General features: G+C 52.5%; 2 protein-coding genes across 2 annotated transcripts in view; one reads left to right on the top strand and one right to left on the bottom strand.

The window, feature by feature from the left end:
* The window catches only part of GDPD4 (glycerophosphodiester phosphodiesterase domain containing 4), a 120673-nt gene extending 118810 nt beyond the window's left edge, over nt 1-1863 (top strand). The window contains exon 16 of the mRNA XM_008584505.1: nt 1568-1863. Within this exon, the coding sequence (XP_008582727.1) occupies nt 1568-1863 (296 nt within the window). The remainder of the gene's footprint in view (nt 1-1567) is intronic.
* A 1769-nt stretch (nt 1864-3632) lies between these two features.
* LOC103600264 (unconventional myosin-VIIa) overlaps nt 3633-14547 on the bottom strand; it is a gene marked incomplete at its 5' end in the record, with an annotated part of 38667 nt that continues 27752 nt past the window's right edge. Inside the window, 10 exons of the mRNA XM_008584504.1 lie at nt 3633-4253; nt 4846-4965; nt 5900-5983; nt 7124-7240; nt 7863-8048; nt 10668-10774; nt 10936-11023; nt 12170-12283; nt 13362-13467; nt 13958-14113. Of these exons, the coding sequence (XP_008582726.1) occupies nt 4164-4253; nt 4846-4965; nt 5900-5983; nt 7124-7240; nt 7863-8048; nt 10668-10774; nt 10936-11023; nt 12170-12283; nt 13362-13467; nt 13958-14113 (1168 nt within the window). The remainder of the gene's footprint in view (nt 4254-4845; nt 4966-5899; nt 5984-7123; nt 7241-7862; nt 8049-10667; nt 10775-10935; nt 11024-12169; nt 12284-13361; nt 13468-13957; nt 14114-14547) is intronic.

Raw genomic sequence — 14547 nt, 5'->3', positions numbered from 1 at the left:
GGTCATGAGCACTCCACTGTCATGGACAGGATTAATACTCTTGTAAAAGAAGTTGAAGGAAGTGTCCTAGTCCTTTTTTGACCATCTACCCCTTCTACCAGCATCTGTTCATTCCCTGTGGAGGACACAGCAAATGAAGAGAGCAGAGAACCCTCACAAGACACCCAATCTCTTGGCACCTTGATCTTGGACTTCCCAGCCCCTAGAACTGGGAGAAATAAATTTGTTATTTATAAATTACCCAGTCTAAGGTATTTTGTTATAGCAGCAGGAACGGACTAAGACAGTTCTGTATTAATTTTCATTGATTTGAAAATCCTGTCTAATTTCCTTTTTGATTTCTTCTTTGTCCCATGGGTTATTTAGAAGTATGTTAGTTTCCAAATATTTGGAGATTTTCCAGATATCTTTATATTATTGATCTCTGTTTAATTCCATATGGTCAGAGAACATACTTTGTATGACTGAAGTCCTTTTACTTTTATTTTGACTATTTTTATGCCTAAAAGATGGTCTGTATTGGTAAATTTTCCATGTGCATTTGAAAAGAATGTATTCTGCTATTATTGGGTGGAGTTTTCTATAAATGTTGATTAGGTTAAGTTGGTTAATAGAGGTTTTCAGGTCTTCTATATCACCAATTTTCTGCTTACTTGTTCTATTAGTGAGAGTGGGATATTTAAATCTTCTAGTATAATTGTAGATTTGTTTATTTCTCTTTGCAGTTTTATCTATGTTTGCATCATGTATTTTGAAACTCTTTTAATATTTGTATAAACATTTAGAGTTGTTTTAACCTCTTGATGAAAATGACCTCTTTATCCTTATGAAATGACTTCTTTATTCCTGGTAATATTATTTACTGTGAAATATACTTTGTGTGATATTAATAGCAATTCCGACTTTGTTTTCATTAGTGTTCATGTAGTATATCTTTTTCCATCCTTCTACTTTTCATCTATTTGTGTGTTTTTATCTAAAGTAAGTTTCTTGTAGGAAGCATATACTTGTGTCTGAGCTTACCTCTTTGGATTCTCACATTCTTTATTTGGGTCCCACAATTCCTCACTGTATTATTAATTCTTAAATAATTTTAAGAAGTTTTTTGTTTGTTTTGTATTTTATCCACTTTTAAAGTTTGTCTTAGCAGAAGGTTAGATCAGAATTCTCTAGCCCTCTTCTGGGCGATGGGAATATGGTGGTAAGCAAGTCAAAGTCCCTCCCCTCCAGAAACTCACACTTTAGTTGGGAAAAGTGTTCATTTTTCTATATAAGCTAATATGGAAGCAATTAGTATAAAATGTGAAATCTTGAAGCAAATGTTAGTCCCTATGTTCAGAGTGCTTCCCTGGTAAGCCTTAGCCTCAGATAGTGGACTTCTTTGCCCCATGCAGAACTAGAGAGCCATGTATAAGTTTGCACAAAATCTTGGGAGCGGAAGCTTAGAAGAATGGCCTGAGAAGGTGGAAGCAGTTTGTAACATTTAGAAGATGACTGTGGGTTCACCACATAGCAAACAAAAGGTGACACTTGAGGAGTCTGTGTTTGTCTTTTCTATCCTTCACAGACATTCAGGAAACAGCCCTTATGACAGAAAAAGAGTCAAGGAAAATATTTGGACTCCAGCCGCCTTCCAGCCAGCCTGGACCAGAAGAACCCTTAGATACCCAAACTCCTTTTATTTCACAGCAGCACCCAAAGAGACAGCCCTCAAAGTCCTCCAAGGAGGACACTAAACCACCAGTACCCCCAATGGGAGATGTCAATGTCAAACCACCAGTGTCCCCCAAGGAGACAAATATTCTACCAGGGCTTGCTGAAAAGAACATTGCACCACCAGCGTCCCACCCAGGGCATCACTAGATTCCCCCCTGAACCACATTGACAACCCTCCCCCCACCACAAAGACCCTAGGATCCACATTGCCTACCAAAGAGCACCCCCCATTCCTAAACTCAATCCAAAGAAACCCCCATGGCTGAATCCTCCTCCCAGGAATCCTTTCATATAGTACATTTTTCCTCCCCTAGCATGTCCTCCTCCTATGAAATGCCTTCAAAGAAAAATTAGCCACACTTCACCCCCTTTTTCCTCTTCCTCACTGTGCTTAAAGGTGGTGATGGTGGGGAGTGGTCAATAAAGGCATGCAGAAGGGCCATCAAGGCTCTCAGGAGAATCATTGGTCCAGGCTTCTATAAAGAATGCATCTCAAGGGAATGGGCAAGGGGAAAACAGTTGGGTGTGGTCTTGGAAGCAGAGCTGGTTACTCTCTGGCATTCCAGGGTTTGTCGCATCCTAACACCTCCATCGTATTCTCTGCTAAAGGAGTGACTGTGCATGTAAACAAAGGCAACCTCTCAGGAAGCCAGAAGGTAAAGGCATATTCTTTGGACCCCTCTGTGATCACCCAGGATGACAAAGACTGGGGAAAGGATGCAATAGTGATGCGATCCTGAGTTGGAGAATGAGGTGGCATAGGCATGAGCCAGGGGCCTCATCCCCCACACCTAGTTTCTGATCTAGTGTGCAGTGGGATGCTTCCTAATAGCTTGTGGTTCACTGATTCCCCAATCGGATGGTGGGCATGATCCCAAGCTCACCCAATAGCCTTTAGCCTTGAGGGTAAACTAGAGCTTAGAACAAGCATCTGGAGCACCTTCTGTCTGGGAGCTCAAAGTTAGCAGTGATTTGAGTTCCACTGTGTGGTCGTCCTCATTTACGCTCCCTTTGTGGGCCTCAGCATCCCCATCTGTGAGATGCTGGTGGAGGGGCAGACCACCGCAGCACTTTCCTTCTGGCTCAGTTATCCTGGGCTGACTGTGGAGCCACGTAAACACGGGTGGGGCAGGGCTGTCTCCTCAGACAGCCATGTTGTCATCCTGGAAAGCAGGGCTGTCTGGTTTGGGCCTCCTCCATTTACACACAGCAGCCCCTCGGCTCTACACAGGCCGCTGGGGAGATGGGGCAGAGCACTCCCTGTGGGGTGGTTGGGCACACAGATGCTGATGACCCAGACACTTGAGTGTGTGAGGGCAGATCAGAAACACCTGCCACCAGGGGAATCTCTACTGTCTCTTCTGCAGGCACTCATCCTAGCCATAGCCCAGGAGGATCCCACTCCCAAATCACACCTTCCATCTGAAGCCCCCACCCCCAGACCTGCCCCAGTCATGCCCAAACTTGGTTGTCCCATCTTGGTCACAAAGCAACATTTTACAGGCATCCACTAGATATAAAGATTTAACTTAAGGCAGTGTTGTTCTTGGGGTTCTCGGACGTGTCTTAATGACCCAAGGAGATGTTTCTGACAGGGTGCAAGGGTCACTCTGGCTCCACTGGCCCTACTTAAGGCCCAGAAGCTGCTGCTTCCTCTAGAAACCCAGCCATGCACACTTAGGTCCCCACCTCCAAGGCTGATGTCCAGCATTTCACCCCAATATGCCCCAGTCCCAGCTGGTCCCTTTAAACCACTTAGAAGCACCCCTTGGGTTCAAGCTCCCCAATTTCCAAACCCAGATCAGTGGCCCAGCAGGAACAGACCAAGGATTTAGTTATACAGGTTACTCCCCTACAGGGCCCTGTCCTGACCCCACACACCCTCCCCCTTCCCCAGCAAAGACACCGTAGGGCCAGAAAATGAAACACATGCTTTATGCCCTGAGAGGCCCAGCACTCACACTGCAATGTATAAAAGTGGTCTGTCTGTTTTACCCCAGCTGAGGATCCTGGACTTAGGGGAATTAATCCAGTCCTTTAGGTTTCAGAGTATTCTACTGAATGCATGTTTAGTTTGGTTGTTCTAGGATGGGCAGATGTGTTGTCCTCTTGATTTCTCTGTCCCAGTGGTACACAGAAAGTCAAAGGAGATTGCATGGTCGGACTAGTCAGAGACAGAAGAGTCATCCAAGGAGCACAGGCTCTTACAACTGGGAAGGCCACAGCAAGCTAGGACAAGAACCAACCCAGGTGCCACAAGAGTGCATGGAGGAAAGTTCTGCATCCCAGAGAAGCCGCCTCACTGGAGGTGTGGTCAGTGATGGCTGGCTGGCACAGCCTCCCTGCCTGTATGGCAGAGGTCTTCCCCAGCTGCAGGGGTAGCTGATGGGCCTGAGCCAGCTGCTGCATAGCGTGCAGGCATGGAGCCAGTACCACCTCCCCACTGCTCACTTGCCGCTCCTGGAGCCCCGCTGTTTGCTCATGGCTGTAAGCATCTGGCTAATGTAGGAAGTCAGGAGGTCATCCATCTTGTAGCCCTGGAAACAGGGAGAGATGATAAGTGGTGCACAACATGTGGGGCAGGGCCAGCCACTCAGACCTAGAACACAGCCCCCAGGAATCTCTGCCACGGGCAGAACCAAGGACAAAGGCAAGAAACAGTCTCACCATCTGCACAGTCGAAGGGTTGGATTCATCCAGCCAGATGGCTAAGGTTCTAAGCTGTGATGACCCCACTTTGAGCCCCTAGACTGTGGGTCCCTCAAATCCTGGGTGCCTCCCTCCAGAAGTGGCTCTAAAGGCTTCCAGTTGAGCGATACCATGCAAGTTTGAGTTCAGTCAGGGAGGTCTCATTGCTAATGGCTCTACTGTTGAACTTGGGGCTGAAGGGCTGCAACCATGGGCTCAATCCCCAGATACCGAAGGCACTCAAATAGCAGCTGTTTCTCTGCCCCAGGCTAAGCCCTTTCCCCAGACCTAAGCTGAGCCTCTAATTGACCTGATATTGGCGCCAACCTGACCCTTGACTCTGACCCCAGGCCAAACTGTGTTTGTTCTGGGGCTGGGAGGATGACTGAAGCTGCAGGCGAGGCAGGGAAGCCCGCCGGGCCCAGATGGAAGAGTGCTCACCAGTGACGTCTCGCAGAGCAGCTTGCTCCCGCGCACCAGGTTGCCGATGGTGATGTGGAAGTAGGTGTTGCCGCTGCTCCAGTTGGAGATCTTGGTGAAGGGGTGAGTGGTCAGGATGTCCTGGGGGAGCAGAAAGGGCATGAAGCCACACAGCCTGGGCCCTCTGGCCTCACTCACCCCAGCTCCAGCCCACAGGCAGCCCCTCAGGAAAGGCCTCAGGCCCGCAGATGAGAAAAGGAGCCAGAGGGTAAGGCTGGCTCTGCCAGGAGTTGCTGCAGGAAGCACGTGCCTTCCCCTCCATGCCTCGGTTTGGACCAGCTGGTCGGACACTTGAGGAGGTCCAGGGGGCTACTGGGGACTTGGGGATGAAATTGGAAATTTGGGAGGCCTGAGAGAACTGACACTGGGGGCATGGATGAAATGGTCCAGGGAGAGTTTGAGGAGGGAGACAAAACAGGACAGAGCCTTGGGGAGCACAGTATGCAGGGGCTGGGGAGAGAAGCAGCACACAGAAGTGACAGAGCAAGAATGACCGAGAGGGACAGGAAAACCTGAAACGTGGGCACGTGAAGCCGGGGGGAAGATGGTGGTCATTAGTGCTCTTCACCACAGTCCGGCTGCATGCCTTCTGGGTTCGGGTAAGACTGTGCTTCCCGGTCCCTCGTCAGTGCTGCTCTGGCCCATAGAGTGAGCAGCAGTGCCCTGTAGTGCACAGCCTGCCGTCCTGACCTGACCAATGCAGGCAGAGAACATTTTGCAAGGAGGCAGTGGTTGGCAGCATCCAGTGATGCTGAAAGGGCAAGTACGAAAAAGGGCTCATGGGATTTAGGAGCAAGGAGTTGTCAGTAACTCTAGCACAGCAGTATTGATGGAGCCCGTGCCGGGTAAGGATGTAGACACAGCGATCACAGACAACCTTTCAAGACACGTGTGAGGGGGCAGAGGGGCGTCGGGGCCTGGCCAGCAGGGGCTTGCAGGGTGTGGGTTTGGGACCTTTGCAAAGGGGTGCAGGCACAGAAGCCCACCCCCACCACTCTTTCTTGTCCCTCCTCACCTTGGTTCTGGGATCGATGAGACTGACCCCATACTTGTTGATGGCAATTAAGAGGATCTCAGGGAAGTTTGGCTCCGTAGTTTGCTAGCAAAGAAAGATGGGAAACCCTCAGATGAGGGGCTCAGAGCAGGAAAACCATTTGGGGACAAGAATGAAGCCACCCCCAGTTGGGATAAAGTCAACTCCTGCTGCTTACTTGGTGGTAGGATGCAGAGGCACTGGCAGCCCTGCCATGACCTGTGTTTCCACCTCTGTGGGGCCCTCAGTGCCACCCCACACCTCTTCCTGAGTCTCCGAATGACCCCCGTCCTACCCTCCCCAGCAGCAGCTCTATCCCTTCTCTCCTGCTTTTCTAGGAGCCTCTGCTATGTCCTTTCTCTCAGCCCGAAGTTCTCATTTCTTAAAAGCCCTCCTTGAACCCTACACCTGCCACAAGCTACCCACCTACCTCTCTTGTCTTCATATAGCTGCACTTCTCCAAAAGCCTCCCATCCCAGGTGTGTAACAAGGCCATCCCTCGTCCTCTCACCCCAGCCTCCTCACCCTTCTCCTGCCTCCGGTCATGCCCCTCAGAGCCATCCTCCAGCCCACAGCCAGAGTGGCCTTCTGGCATGGTCAACCCTGTTCAAAACCCTCCGAGGCTCACCTCCACCTGCCCAGGAGACCCAGCCACTCACCTGCTTGCCAACCTGCCTCTCCCAGCAGTCTGCTCCCCTCACACCTTATGCCCACCCACACTCAACTGCTTGCATGTCCTGCCCAGACCTGAGCTCTGACACTTCTGAGGCTTTGCACAAGCAGGCCTTGCCAGGAGCACTCTCCCTAGGGTCTCCCTGCAAGCTCGGGTGTCCCCTCCTCCAGGAAGCTTCCCTAGCCCTTCTCCTCAGTCTGGGCAGAGCCTCCTGGGCTCTTCCACTTCAGTGAGGGCTCCTCACTGTCACAGCATAGGCCATTCATTCTACATTGCTGTGGTCTATTTACATGTCTGCCTCCCCCGCCAGGCAGAGCTTCTGGTCCCTCTGTCCCCAAGACAGAGCCCAGGGTTGAGCCTTTTTCTGAGATATTTAGCTGGGACAAGGCTGCAAGTTGCTTCCCTCCTTTCCTTGCCAGGGCAGATGTCCAAGGCCATTGCCATTTCCCACAGTCCTGGGGATGAGTCCCTGTGCTTTCTTGTCCTCCCTCTTCACCCTCTTCCTCCTCTTTGAGAAGCCCCCCATGACGTACCTTCACCTCAAAGAAGGCTGAGCCAAAGGTAGGCCACTTGAAGATGAGCTTCAGGAAGGCCAGTTTGGCCTCCTCCTTGGACTTCCCTGCGTGCTTGTTGAAGTAGGCGACGATGGACTGTAGGCAAAGGGGGTCAAGGCAGGCCACTCAAAGTCTCTCTCTGCCACTCCTGCCCACTCCTGTCCCAACTGCACTGTCAGGGCCAGGCGTAGGATGTACAGTCCTGTGGGCTGTGAGGGGCTCCCCCCTTATTCCAGCTAATGGACTCCGGATCTCCCTTCTCTTCCCCAGGCAGGTGAGCCAAAAGGTGTCAAGTAAAAGCAAGTCACCATGGTCACCATGGTAACCAGGACAGGCGAAATTACTGCCAACTGTCCACTGACTCCTTTGCGCAAGGATGGAGAATAAAGCAGGTGGAGGGAGAATGGAGGGTGTCCTGGGCCGGCCCATGGCTCACTCGGGAGAGTGTGGTGCTGATAACACCAAGGCCACAGGTTTGGATCCCACATAGGGATGGCCAGGTAGCTCACTTTGGAGAGCGTGGTGCTGACAACACTGAGCCAAGAGTTAAGATCCCCTTACTGGTCATCTTTAAAAAAAAAAAAGAATGGAGGGTGGCCTTATCACCTACAGGAGCCACAAGAGGTACTTTCCTGGGTTGGTGGCCAGTACCTGTCCCCCGGGGTGCCCAGAAACCCATTCAAGGGGACCCCCATTCCCACTGTCCCCCCATGCTCACCCGCTTCCAGTCATCAGGTGAGACCTGCCGGATGAGGTCCTGGGGCACCAGCTCCCGTAGCAGCTTGGGGATACTGGGGAAGTAGGACTTGTCCTCCTCAAACTTGACCCTGTAGATCAGCGCCCCCAGCTGCAGCACCTCCTCCCGCGTGCACTTGTGGTAGCCTCGGAGATACTTGGGCAACTCCTGCCAGAGACAGAGTAGGTCACACGTGTGGAGGGGCCTGGAGGAGGGGGCTCCTTAGGCCCACCCACTTTTTCAGCCTCAGCTGACACTGCTCTCCCAGAGGAGATGGCACCAGACAGGGGAACGGTGAGCATGCCTGCACGGACTCAGCACTCCACAGTTTGAAAGCACAGCCAGGTCTGTATATTCTGTCACTTGCCCTCATCACTGTCCAGTTGAGGTGAGCAGCACCACTTCCAAGATGAAGAAGCTCAGATGAGCAGCTGGTGAACCTGAGACTCTTCACACCTCTCACCTCTCGGCCCTGTCCTCCCTTGGAAGAACCTCTCAGTCTGGCCTTCTCCCACTGTGTTCCTTTGAGAAAGGCTGGTTTCCTCAGCTGCACCAGCCCTCACACCCTCCCTAAACTTCCAGACCCAGAGCCGGAGCAACTGAGGATGGAGAGTGTACCAAAAGCAGAGATGAAGCCTCTCACAGGCCAGCACTGTCCATAGGCTTCTGGAGCCTTAGGACAGTCTTATCCACTATCTGAACAGTAGGGAAACTAAGGCTGGCCTGAGGGCACACTGCTGATCAGAGACCTGAGTCAGTAATTATCCATCTACCTTTCCATCTACTCACCCATCTGTCCACTTATCCATCCCCATCTACCCATCCATCCACCCACCCACTTATGTGTCTCCCTACCCACATGCCAACCTTCCCATCCATTTCCCCATCTGTCCATCCATCTACCCACCTACCTACCCATGCACCTACCAATATCCAGCCTTAAATTCATTCATTATTCATCCTTCCACCCATCCATTAATCCAACAAATATTTATTGAGCATCTACTATGAGCCAGGCCCTTTAAGCAACAATGCATACTATAAGTTCTCATGGAACTTGTAGTCTCAAGGCAAGAACAGACATTAATCTAATAATCACACCAAACTGATATACTTCACAGTCTTCGAAGGAATTGTTCATAGTGCTATGAGAGCATATAACAAGGTGATCTGATCTAGTCTTGGGGACAGGGAAGACTTCTTTAAGATGAGATGGCTGAACTGACATCTCACAGCTCAGTAGGTGAAGGAAGGAATGAGGGAGAGCACCCCAGACAGAACAACATTACAAAGACCCTGTGGCATACTGGACCATCTGGAGAAGTGTAGCTGGAGTGAACTGAGCTGAGGGGTGCCAGGTACTTGGGGACAGGGAAGACTTCTTTAAGATGAGATGGCTGAACTGACATCTCACAGCTCAGTAGGTGAAGGAAGGAATGAGGGAGAGCACCCCAGACAGAACAACATTACAAAGACCCTGTGGCATACTGGACCATCTGGAGAAGTGTAGCTGGAGTGAACTGAGCTGAGGGGTGCCAGGTACCAGACGAGGCAGCAGAACACCCCCATACAAGCCACAGTCAGGATTTGGGGTTACACCCTAAGAGCAACGGGAAGCCACTGAGAGGATCTGGAAGGCGGATGACCACCCTGGGGAGAGTGGAGTGAAGGGGAACAAAAAACCAGACGAGGCAGCAGAACACCCCCATACAAGCCACAGTCAGGATTTGGGGTTACACCCTAGGAGCAACGGGAAGCCACTGAGAGGATCTGGAAGGCGGATGACCACCCTGGGGAGAGTGGAGTGAAGGGGAACAAAAGTGGAGGGGGGAGACCAGGGAGAAGGTCAATGCCATCATCCAGAGGAGAGGTGACAGTGAACTGACCTGGATTGGTAGGGGTGGTGATGGAGAGACATGGATAGATTTCAGAGATATTTGAGAGAGAAAATCATTAGGTGAGTGATTTGGGACATAAGAGAAGAGGGAGCAGGAGACATCAAGGTGACTCAGGTTTCTGCCTTGGGGGAACTGGCAGCCAATGGTGCCCAGCACTAAATGGGCAGTGTGGGGTGGGCTGGGGAGGATGTAGGGGAGTGGCAGACCCCGGGTTTGGTTGAGGGTAGCCTTCTGACTCCCAGCCCGTGTTCTCTCCACCACTGCAAACACGATCCCCACCTCCTCCGACCTTCCCTGGTTTGTCTCTCCTGGGAATGGTAAGCAGGCTGGACCTCAGAAAAGAGCACTGATCTATAGCCATGAAAACCTGGAATCAAATCCCAGTTACATCAGCTCTGTGGTCCTAATTACATCACAGAGCCTCAGTTTCTCACTCTATAAAATAGGAACAACATGCCTACCTCATGGAGTTGGTTAGGAGGACAGAATGAGTGAAAAGTACCAGACACATAACAGAGGCGCCACACATGACTTCCCTCCTGGCTCCCTGCAGGTGCGTGCCCACACTAGAAAATGTTTACAGAATTGCCAGTCGTAAAAGCAGAATCTCAAACTCAGAGAACAGCCTTGCACCGAGGGAGGGGCCTCCATAGGAAGGGATTGGGGGTTCAGCGGAAGAACTGTCAAGCCCCTAAGGGTTGAAGGGCTAGGAGACAGAAAGATCTGAGGTTGAGCCACTCCCTGGGGCTTCCAGTTGTCTTGGCAGGAATCCCTTCTAGGCCAGGCTGTTGCAGGCCCCTCACCTGCCAAGAGCAGCAGGTCTCTGCTTTCAGAGTCAAAGTACAGCAAAGGCTGTCAGGCAGGAGCAGAGAGGCGATGTGCAGCTCACCTGGTAATAGTGGAAGATGGAATCAGCCATGGGGTCCTTCCCTGGCACCGTGGTGGTCCACAGCTTCTTCATGAAGAACACCTGGTAGGTGAGCGAGGGCACGATTCCTGTGGCACAGGGCAGTCGATCATGCAGAGGGTCCCAGCACAGAGGGGTGCCCATGCCCCACCCAGCCCTAGAGAAGGCCCTCCCAGGTGGGCCTCCCAGGCTGGCCCTGCACCAGCACCTGCTCTGGGCCTCAGATGATCCCAGGACCCAGCCTCATTACCATCCTTGAGGGGCCGTGCTTTCTTTATCCAATCTGTCAGGTGTCGAACAAAGTCAAAGAAGAAGTCGTTCTCAGGGACACTGATGACCTAGGGACATGGCCATTGCGGTCCACTCATTTTAGTTCAAGCAATACAGAGTTTTCTGACTTCCCCACCCAAGGTCTTCCTGGTGGCCCTTTCTCCAGAAAGACTCCACTCCCAGCCAGAAGAGGTTTCCATGTATCAGACCCACCCTGCCCCAACTGTGCCTGTTGAGTGTCTCCAGAACACAGTGCACTTGTGCCCAGAGTGACACCGAACACTGCCCTAGACCTAAGGGAAAATGGCCAAGAACAAGGCCCATCCCTGCCTTGAACATTCTCTGGCACCTGTGTCCAGCTCCTACCACAGGCTCTGAACTCCCCTGTGTCCAGGACCTCACTGGGGTCACCTCTGGGTCCCCAGAACAAGGCCCATCCCTGCCTTGAACATTCTCTGGCACCTGTGTCCAGCTCCTACCACAGGTTCTGAACTCCCCTGTGTCCAGGACCTCACTGGGGTCACCTCTGGGTCCCCAGTGTCTGGCAAAGGGATAGTCATAAAGTGAGGAGACAGACATGGATGCACACAGAACTGTCAGCAAGGAACAGGAGGGAGCAGCTACTTCTGCCTGACGGTCACAGAAGCCTTCCCACGGGAGAGGCTTTAAAGTTGGGCTTTGAAGACTTCAGTGGACAGAGAAGTTGGGTGATGCGGGATGCGGCAGGGGCATGAGCTGTGGAGTCAGCCCCACCTGGATCCGAGTCCCTGCTGTGTGACCTTGGATAAGTTATTTAACCTCTCTGAGACCTAATTTTGTAATCTATTAGGTGGGGATAATCACACCTCACTTCGCAGGTTATTTCAAGTATTAATTGGCCCCAGCATGGCAGCTGAGGGCCCAGTCAAGGCAAATCTGGAAAGTACATGTATGTTGGGGCAGGGCGAGGAGCTGGGCGTGTCCAGAACATAGAGTGCCAGGGCACATGGCTCCCCAAAGAGTCTGGAGCCATGTGCAATGCCCGAGAGGAGAGAGACTGAGGGGCAGCTGCTTCACGTGAGGGGCGGCTGCAGGCGAGGGCTCCTCCTTCCTCTCTTCTCCCTCTCCTCTGCCCTCTCCCTCTCCTCCCCCTGCTGCCCCATACGTTCCTACGGCCCCAGCAACTCTCCCAGCAGATGGGCCAACAGCAGGCGAGGAGACAGCCAACAACCCACCTTGTCTGCAATTTTGACAAAGAGGCTGAATCCCTCAGAGGACTTGAGGAGCAGCCGGGTAGCGATGTTCTGGCAGAAGTCCTTGGCCTTGGTGCTGGACTCCACCTCGAAAGCCTGAGGGCGGTGGTGCTCACTTGGCTCCTGCAGGGCCTTTCTCAGGGGCCTGGTCCTCCCATGCCCTTCTGGCTGTGCCTCCTAGACTGAGCCCCCACCCATGCAAGACACCCTCCCGCTGAGGGGGCTTCCCCTGTGGATCCAGAGTCAGGCACAGCACTTAAAAAAAGGAAAAAGCAACTCCTGTCTGGGTCTTCCCAGATCTCATCATCCTCAATCCTCCCAGCAGGACTTGGCTGTGGCCTCCAGGCTCCTGGCCTGGCTGTACAAGCCCACAGAGGCCAAGGGTACAACAGGAATGGGGAGATCAGAAGCAGAGACCAAGGAAGAGGAAAAGCAAATTCCAAAACGGGGAGGGGGAGATGGGTGAGAGGATTTGAGAGCCTGGAATGGGAAAGGATTTCAGGAAGTTTTTCTGTCCTTGTGACCAGAATCCTATCATGGGATTTCTGTCTCTTGTCTCAGACAAGTTTTAAAACTACTCTTCAAACTAAAAGTTTAAATGTTGGACTCAAGTTTATCTGAATAAGACGCTGTGCTGAGATGGGCAGGCGATGGGGATCACCAGGCAGCCTGACCCCATGGGCATGACAAACAGACACACAAGACCTTTGCAAGATAGGACCAGGGTGGAAGGGACTCCAGCCACATCAGATGAGGAGGGAGGACATGGTCTGGGAGTTCTGTCTTCAGGAAAGTGGGCTTGGGGCAATAGGGGAGGCCTGGAGCTGGGGACAGTGGAGCCCTGTGCCCAGGAACAGAGCTAGGATTGGGGAGGTGGCATCAGCACAGAGCCCAGCTCAGGGAGAAAGCACTTTTCTCCAAGGCAGATCCTCCTTGGAAAGAGGGAGGGAAGCCCTTTCCAAGGAAGCTGCTCTAGGAAGCAGGGTGTTGGCCAGGAACCAAGGGCCCCCCTGACCCGGGGAATCTATGGTCTTTTGACTGAGCCCTGACTCCACCGAGGGGCAGGAGGCCAATGCAGGGGCAGTGGCGAGAGGTGTCAGGGCCACCCTCTGTGTCAGCTGAGGCAGCCCAGCCATGTTGCAGAGTCCACAGACTGAGAAGCAACGACCCTCACCTCATCGGAGTCATCAGGAAAGTAGACCTTGTGGAAAATCTGGGTGGTTTTGTGCTGGATGGCCTCCACCTCCACCAGGTGTGGAGGGTACTTCCGGGACCCATTTCTGAAAATGGGATGGGGAGGGAGCCAGGTCAGGGGGCACAGGTTCATGGGACCATGGGGACCAGGAAACAGAGGAAACTTTGGAGGCAGACAAACCCAGTTCTGATCCCCATCTACCACTCCCTACTGTGTGACCAGCCACTGAACCTCTCAGAGCCTTGAGTTACTCATCTATAAAATGGGGTGATAACAGTGCCCACCACACAGGGCTGTGGAGGGGCCCAAATGAAGTGAAGGATGCAAGTGGACTTTGCAGAGTACAAAGTGCCACCCAGGTGTCTGAGCCTCCCCAATAGACTTGAAGGAATGAGCGAAGCACTTCTGAGCACCAGACTCTCAAACTGTGCTCAGAATGGGCTGCTGGGCCCCGCAACTCTTCTAGCTGGCAGCTGAGATACCCCAGGGATGGGCCCCAACTGCTGTGTGGTCGTGTCCTCATCCCCAAGGAGCCCATCCCAGAGCCTGCCTCCTGCCCCTGGCAGCCGCTGTACCTCAGCGCCTTCTGGAGCCGCTGCAGACAGTCGACGGAGAGTGGGCAGTGCTTGCGGGACTGTAGGAAGCGCTGCACGTGGGGCAGGAGGATGTTGCTGGGCGGGAAGAGGCCTGTGCATAGCCAGAGCAGCTCCCAGCCCCGCTCCTCGCTGTACCTGCAGGAGGAGGTGTGGCGTCCAGCAGGGGGGTCACAAGGACCTGTGCACCCCCGGGGGCCACACAGCCCTCAGCTCCTCGCCACAGCAGCACATGCCTGCCCTGACCCTCACCCTGTTTGAGGACCAACACGGCCCCACTCCCGATAGCCAGATATAATTAGTGTAGCTCAAAATGTGATCAGCCAATCCAGGTCAGGCCTCACACTGTCCACTACCAGTCCGGGTGGAGACAACATGCCTGTGCCAGAATGGAAATCCACTACGTCACCCAGTACTATGTTAGGTTCAGCTGAGATTTTTTGTCTTAGCAAGACTCCCTGTCTCCCCATGAAGGAAGCAGTGTGTGATTTCTATTCTGGAAGAAGCTCTTTTTATTTTTATTTTTTTTTTAAAGATGACCGGTAAGGGGATCTCAACCCTTGACTTGGTGT

This window comes from Galeopterus variegatus, unplaced genomic scaffold (assembly GCF_000696425.1).
Source record: "Galeopterus variegatus unplaced genomic scaffold, G_variegatus-3.0.2 Scaffold3284, whole genome shotgun sequence".
Classification (NCBI taxonomy): Eukaryota; Metazoa; Chordata; class Mammalia; order Dermoptera; family Cynocephalidae; genus Galeopterus; species Galeopterus variegatus.
This window is presented reverse-complemented; position numbering and strand designations above follow the sequence as displayed.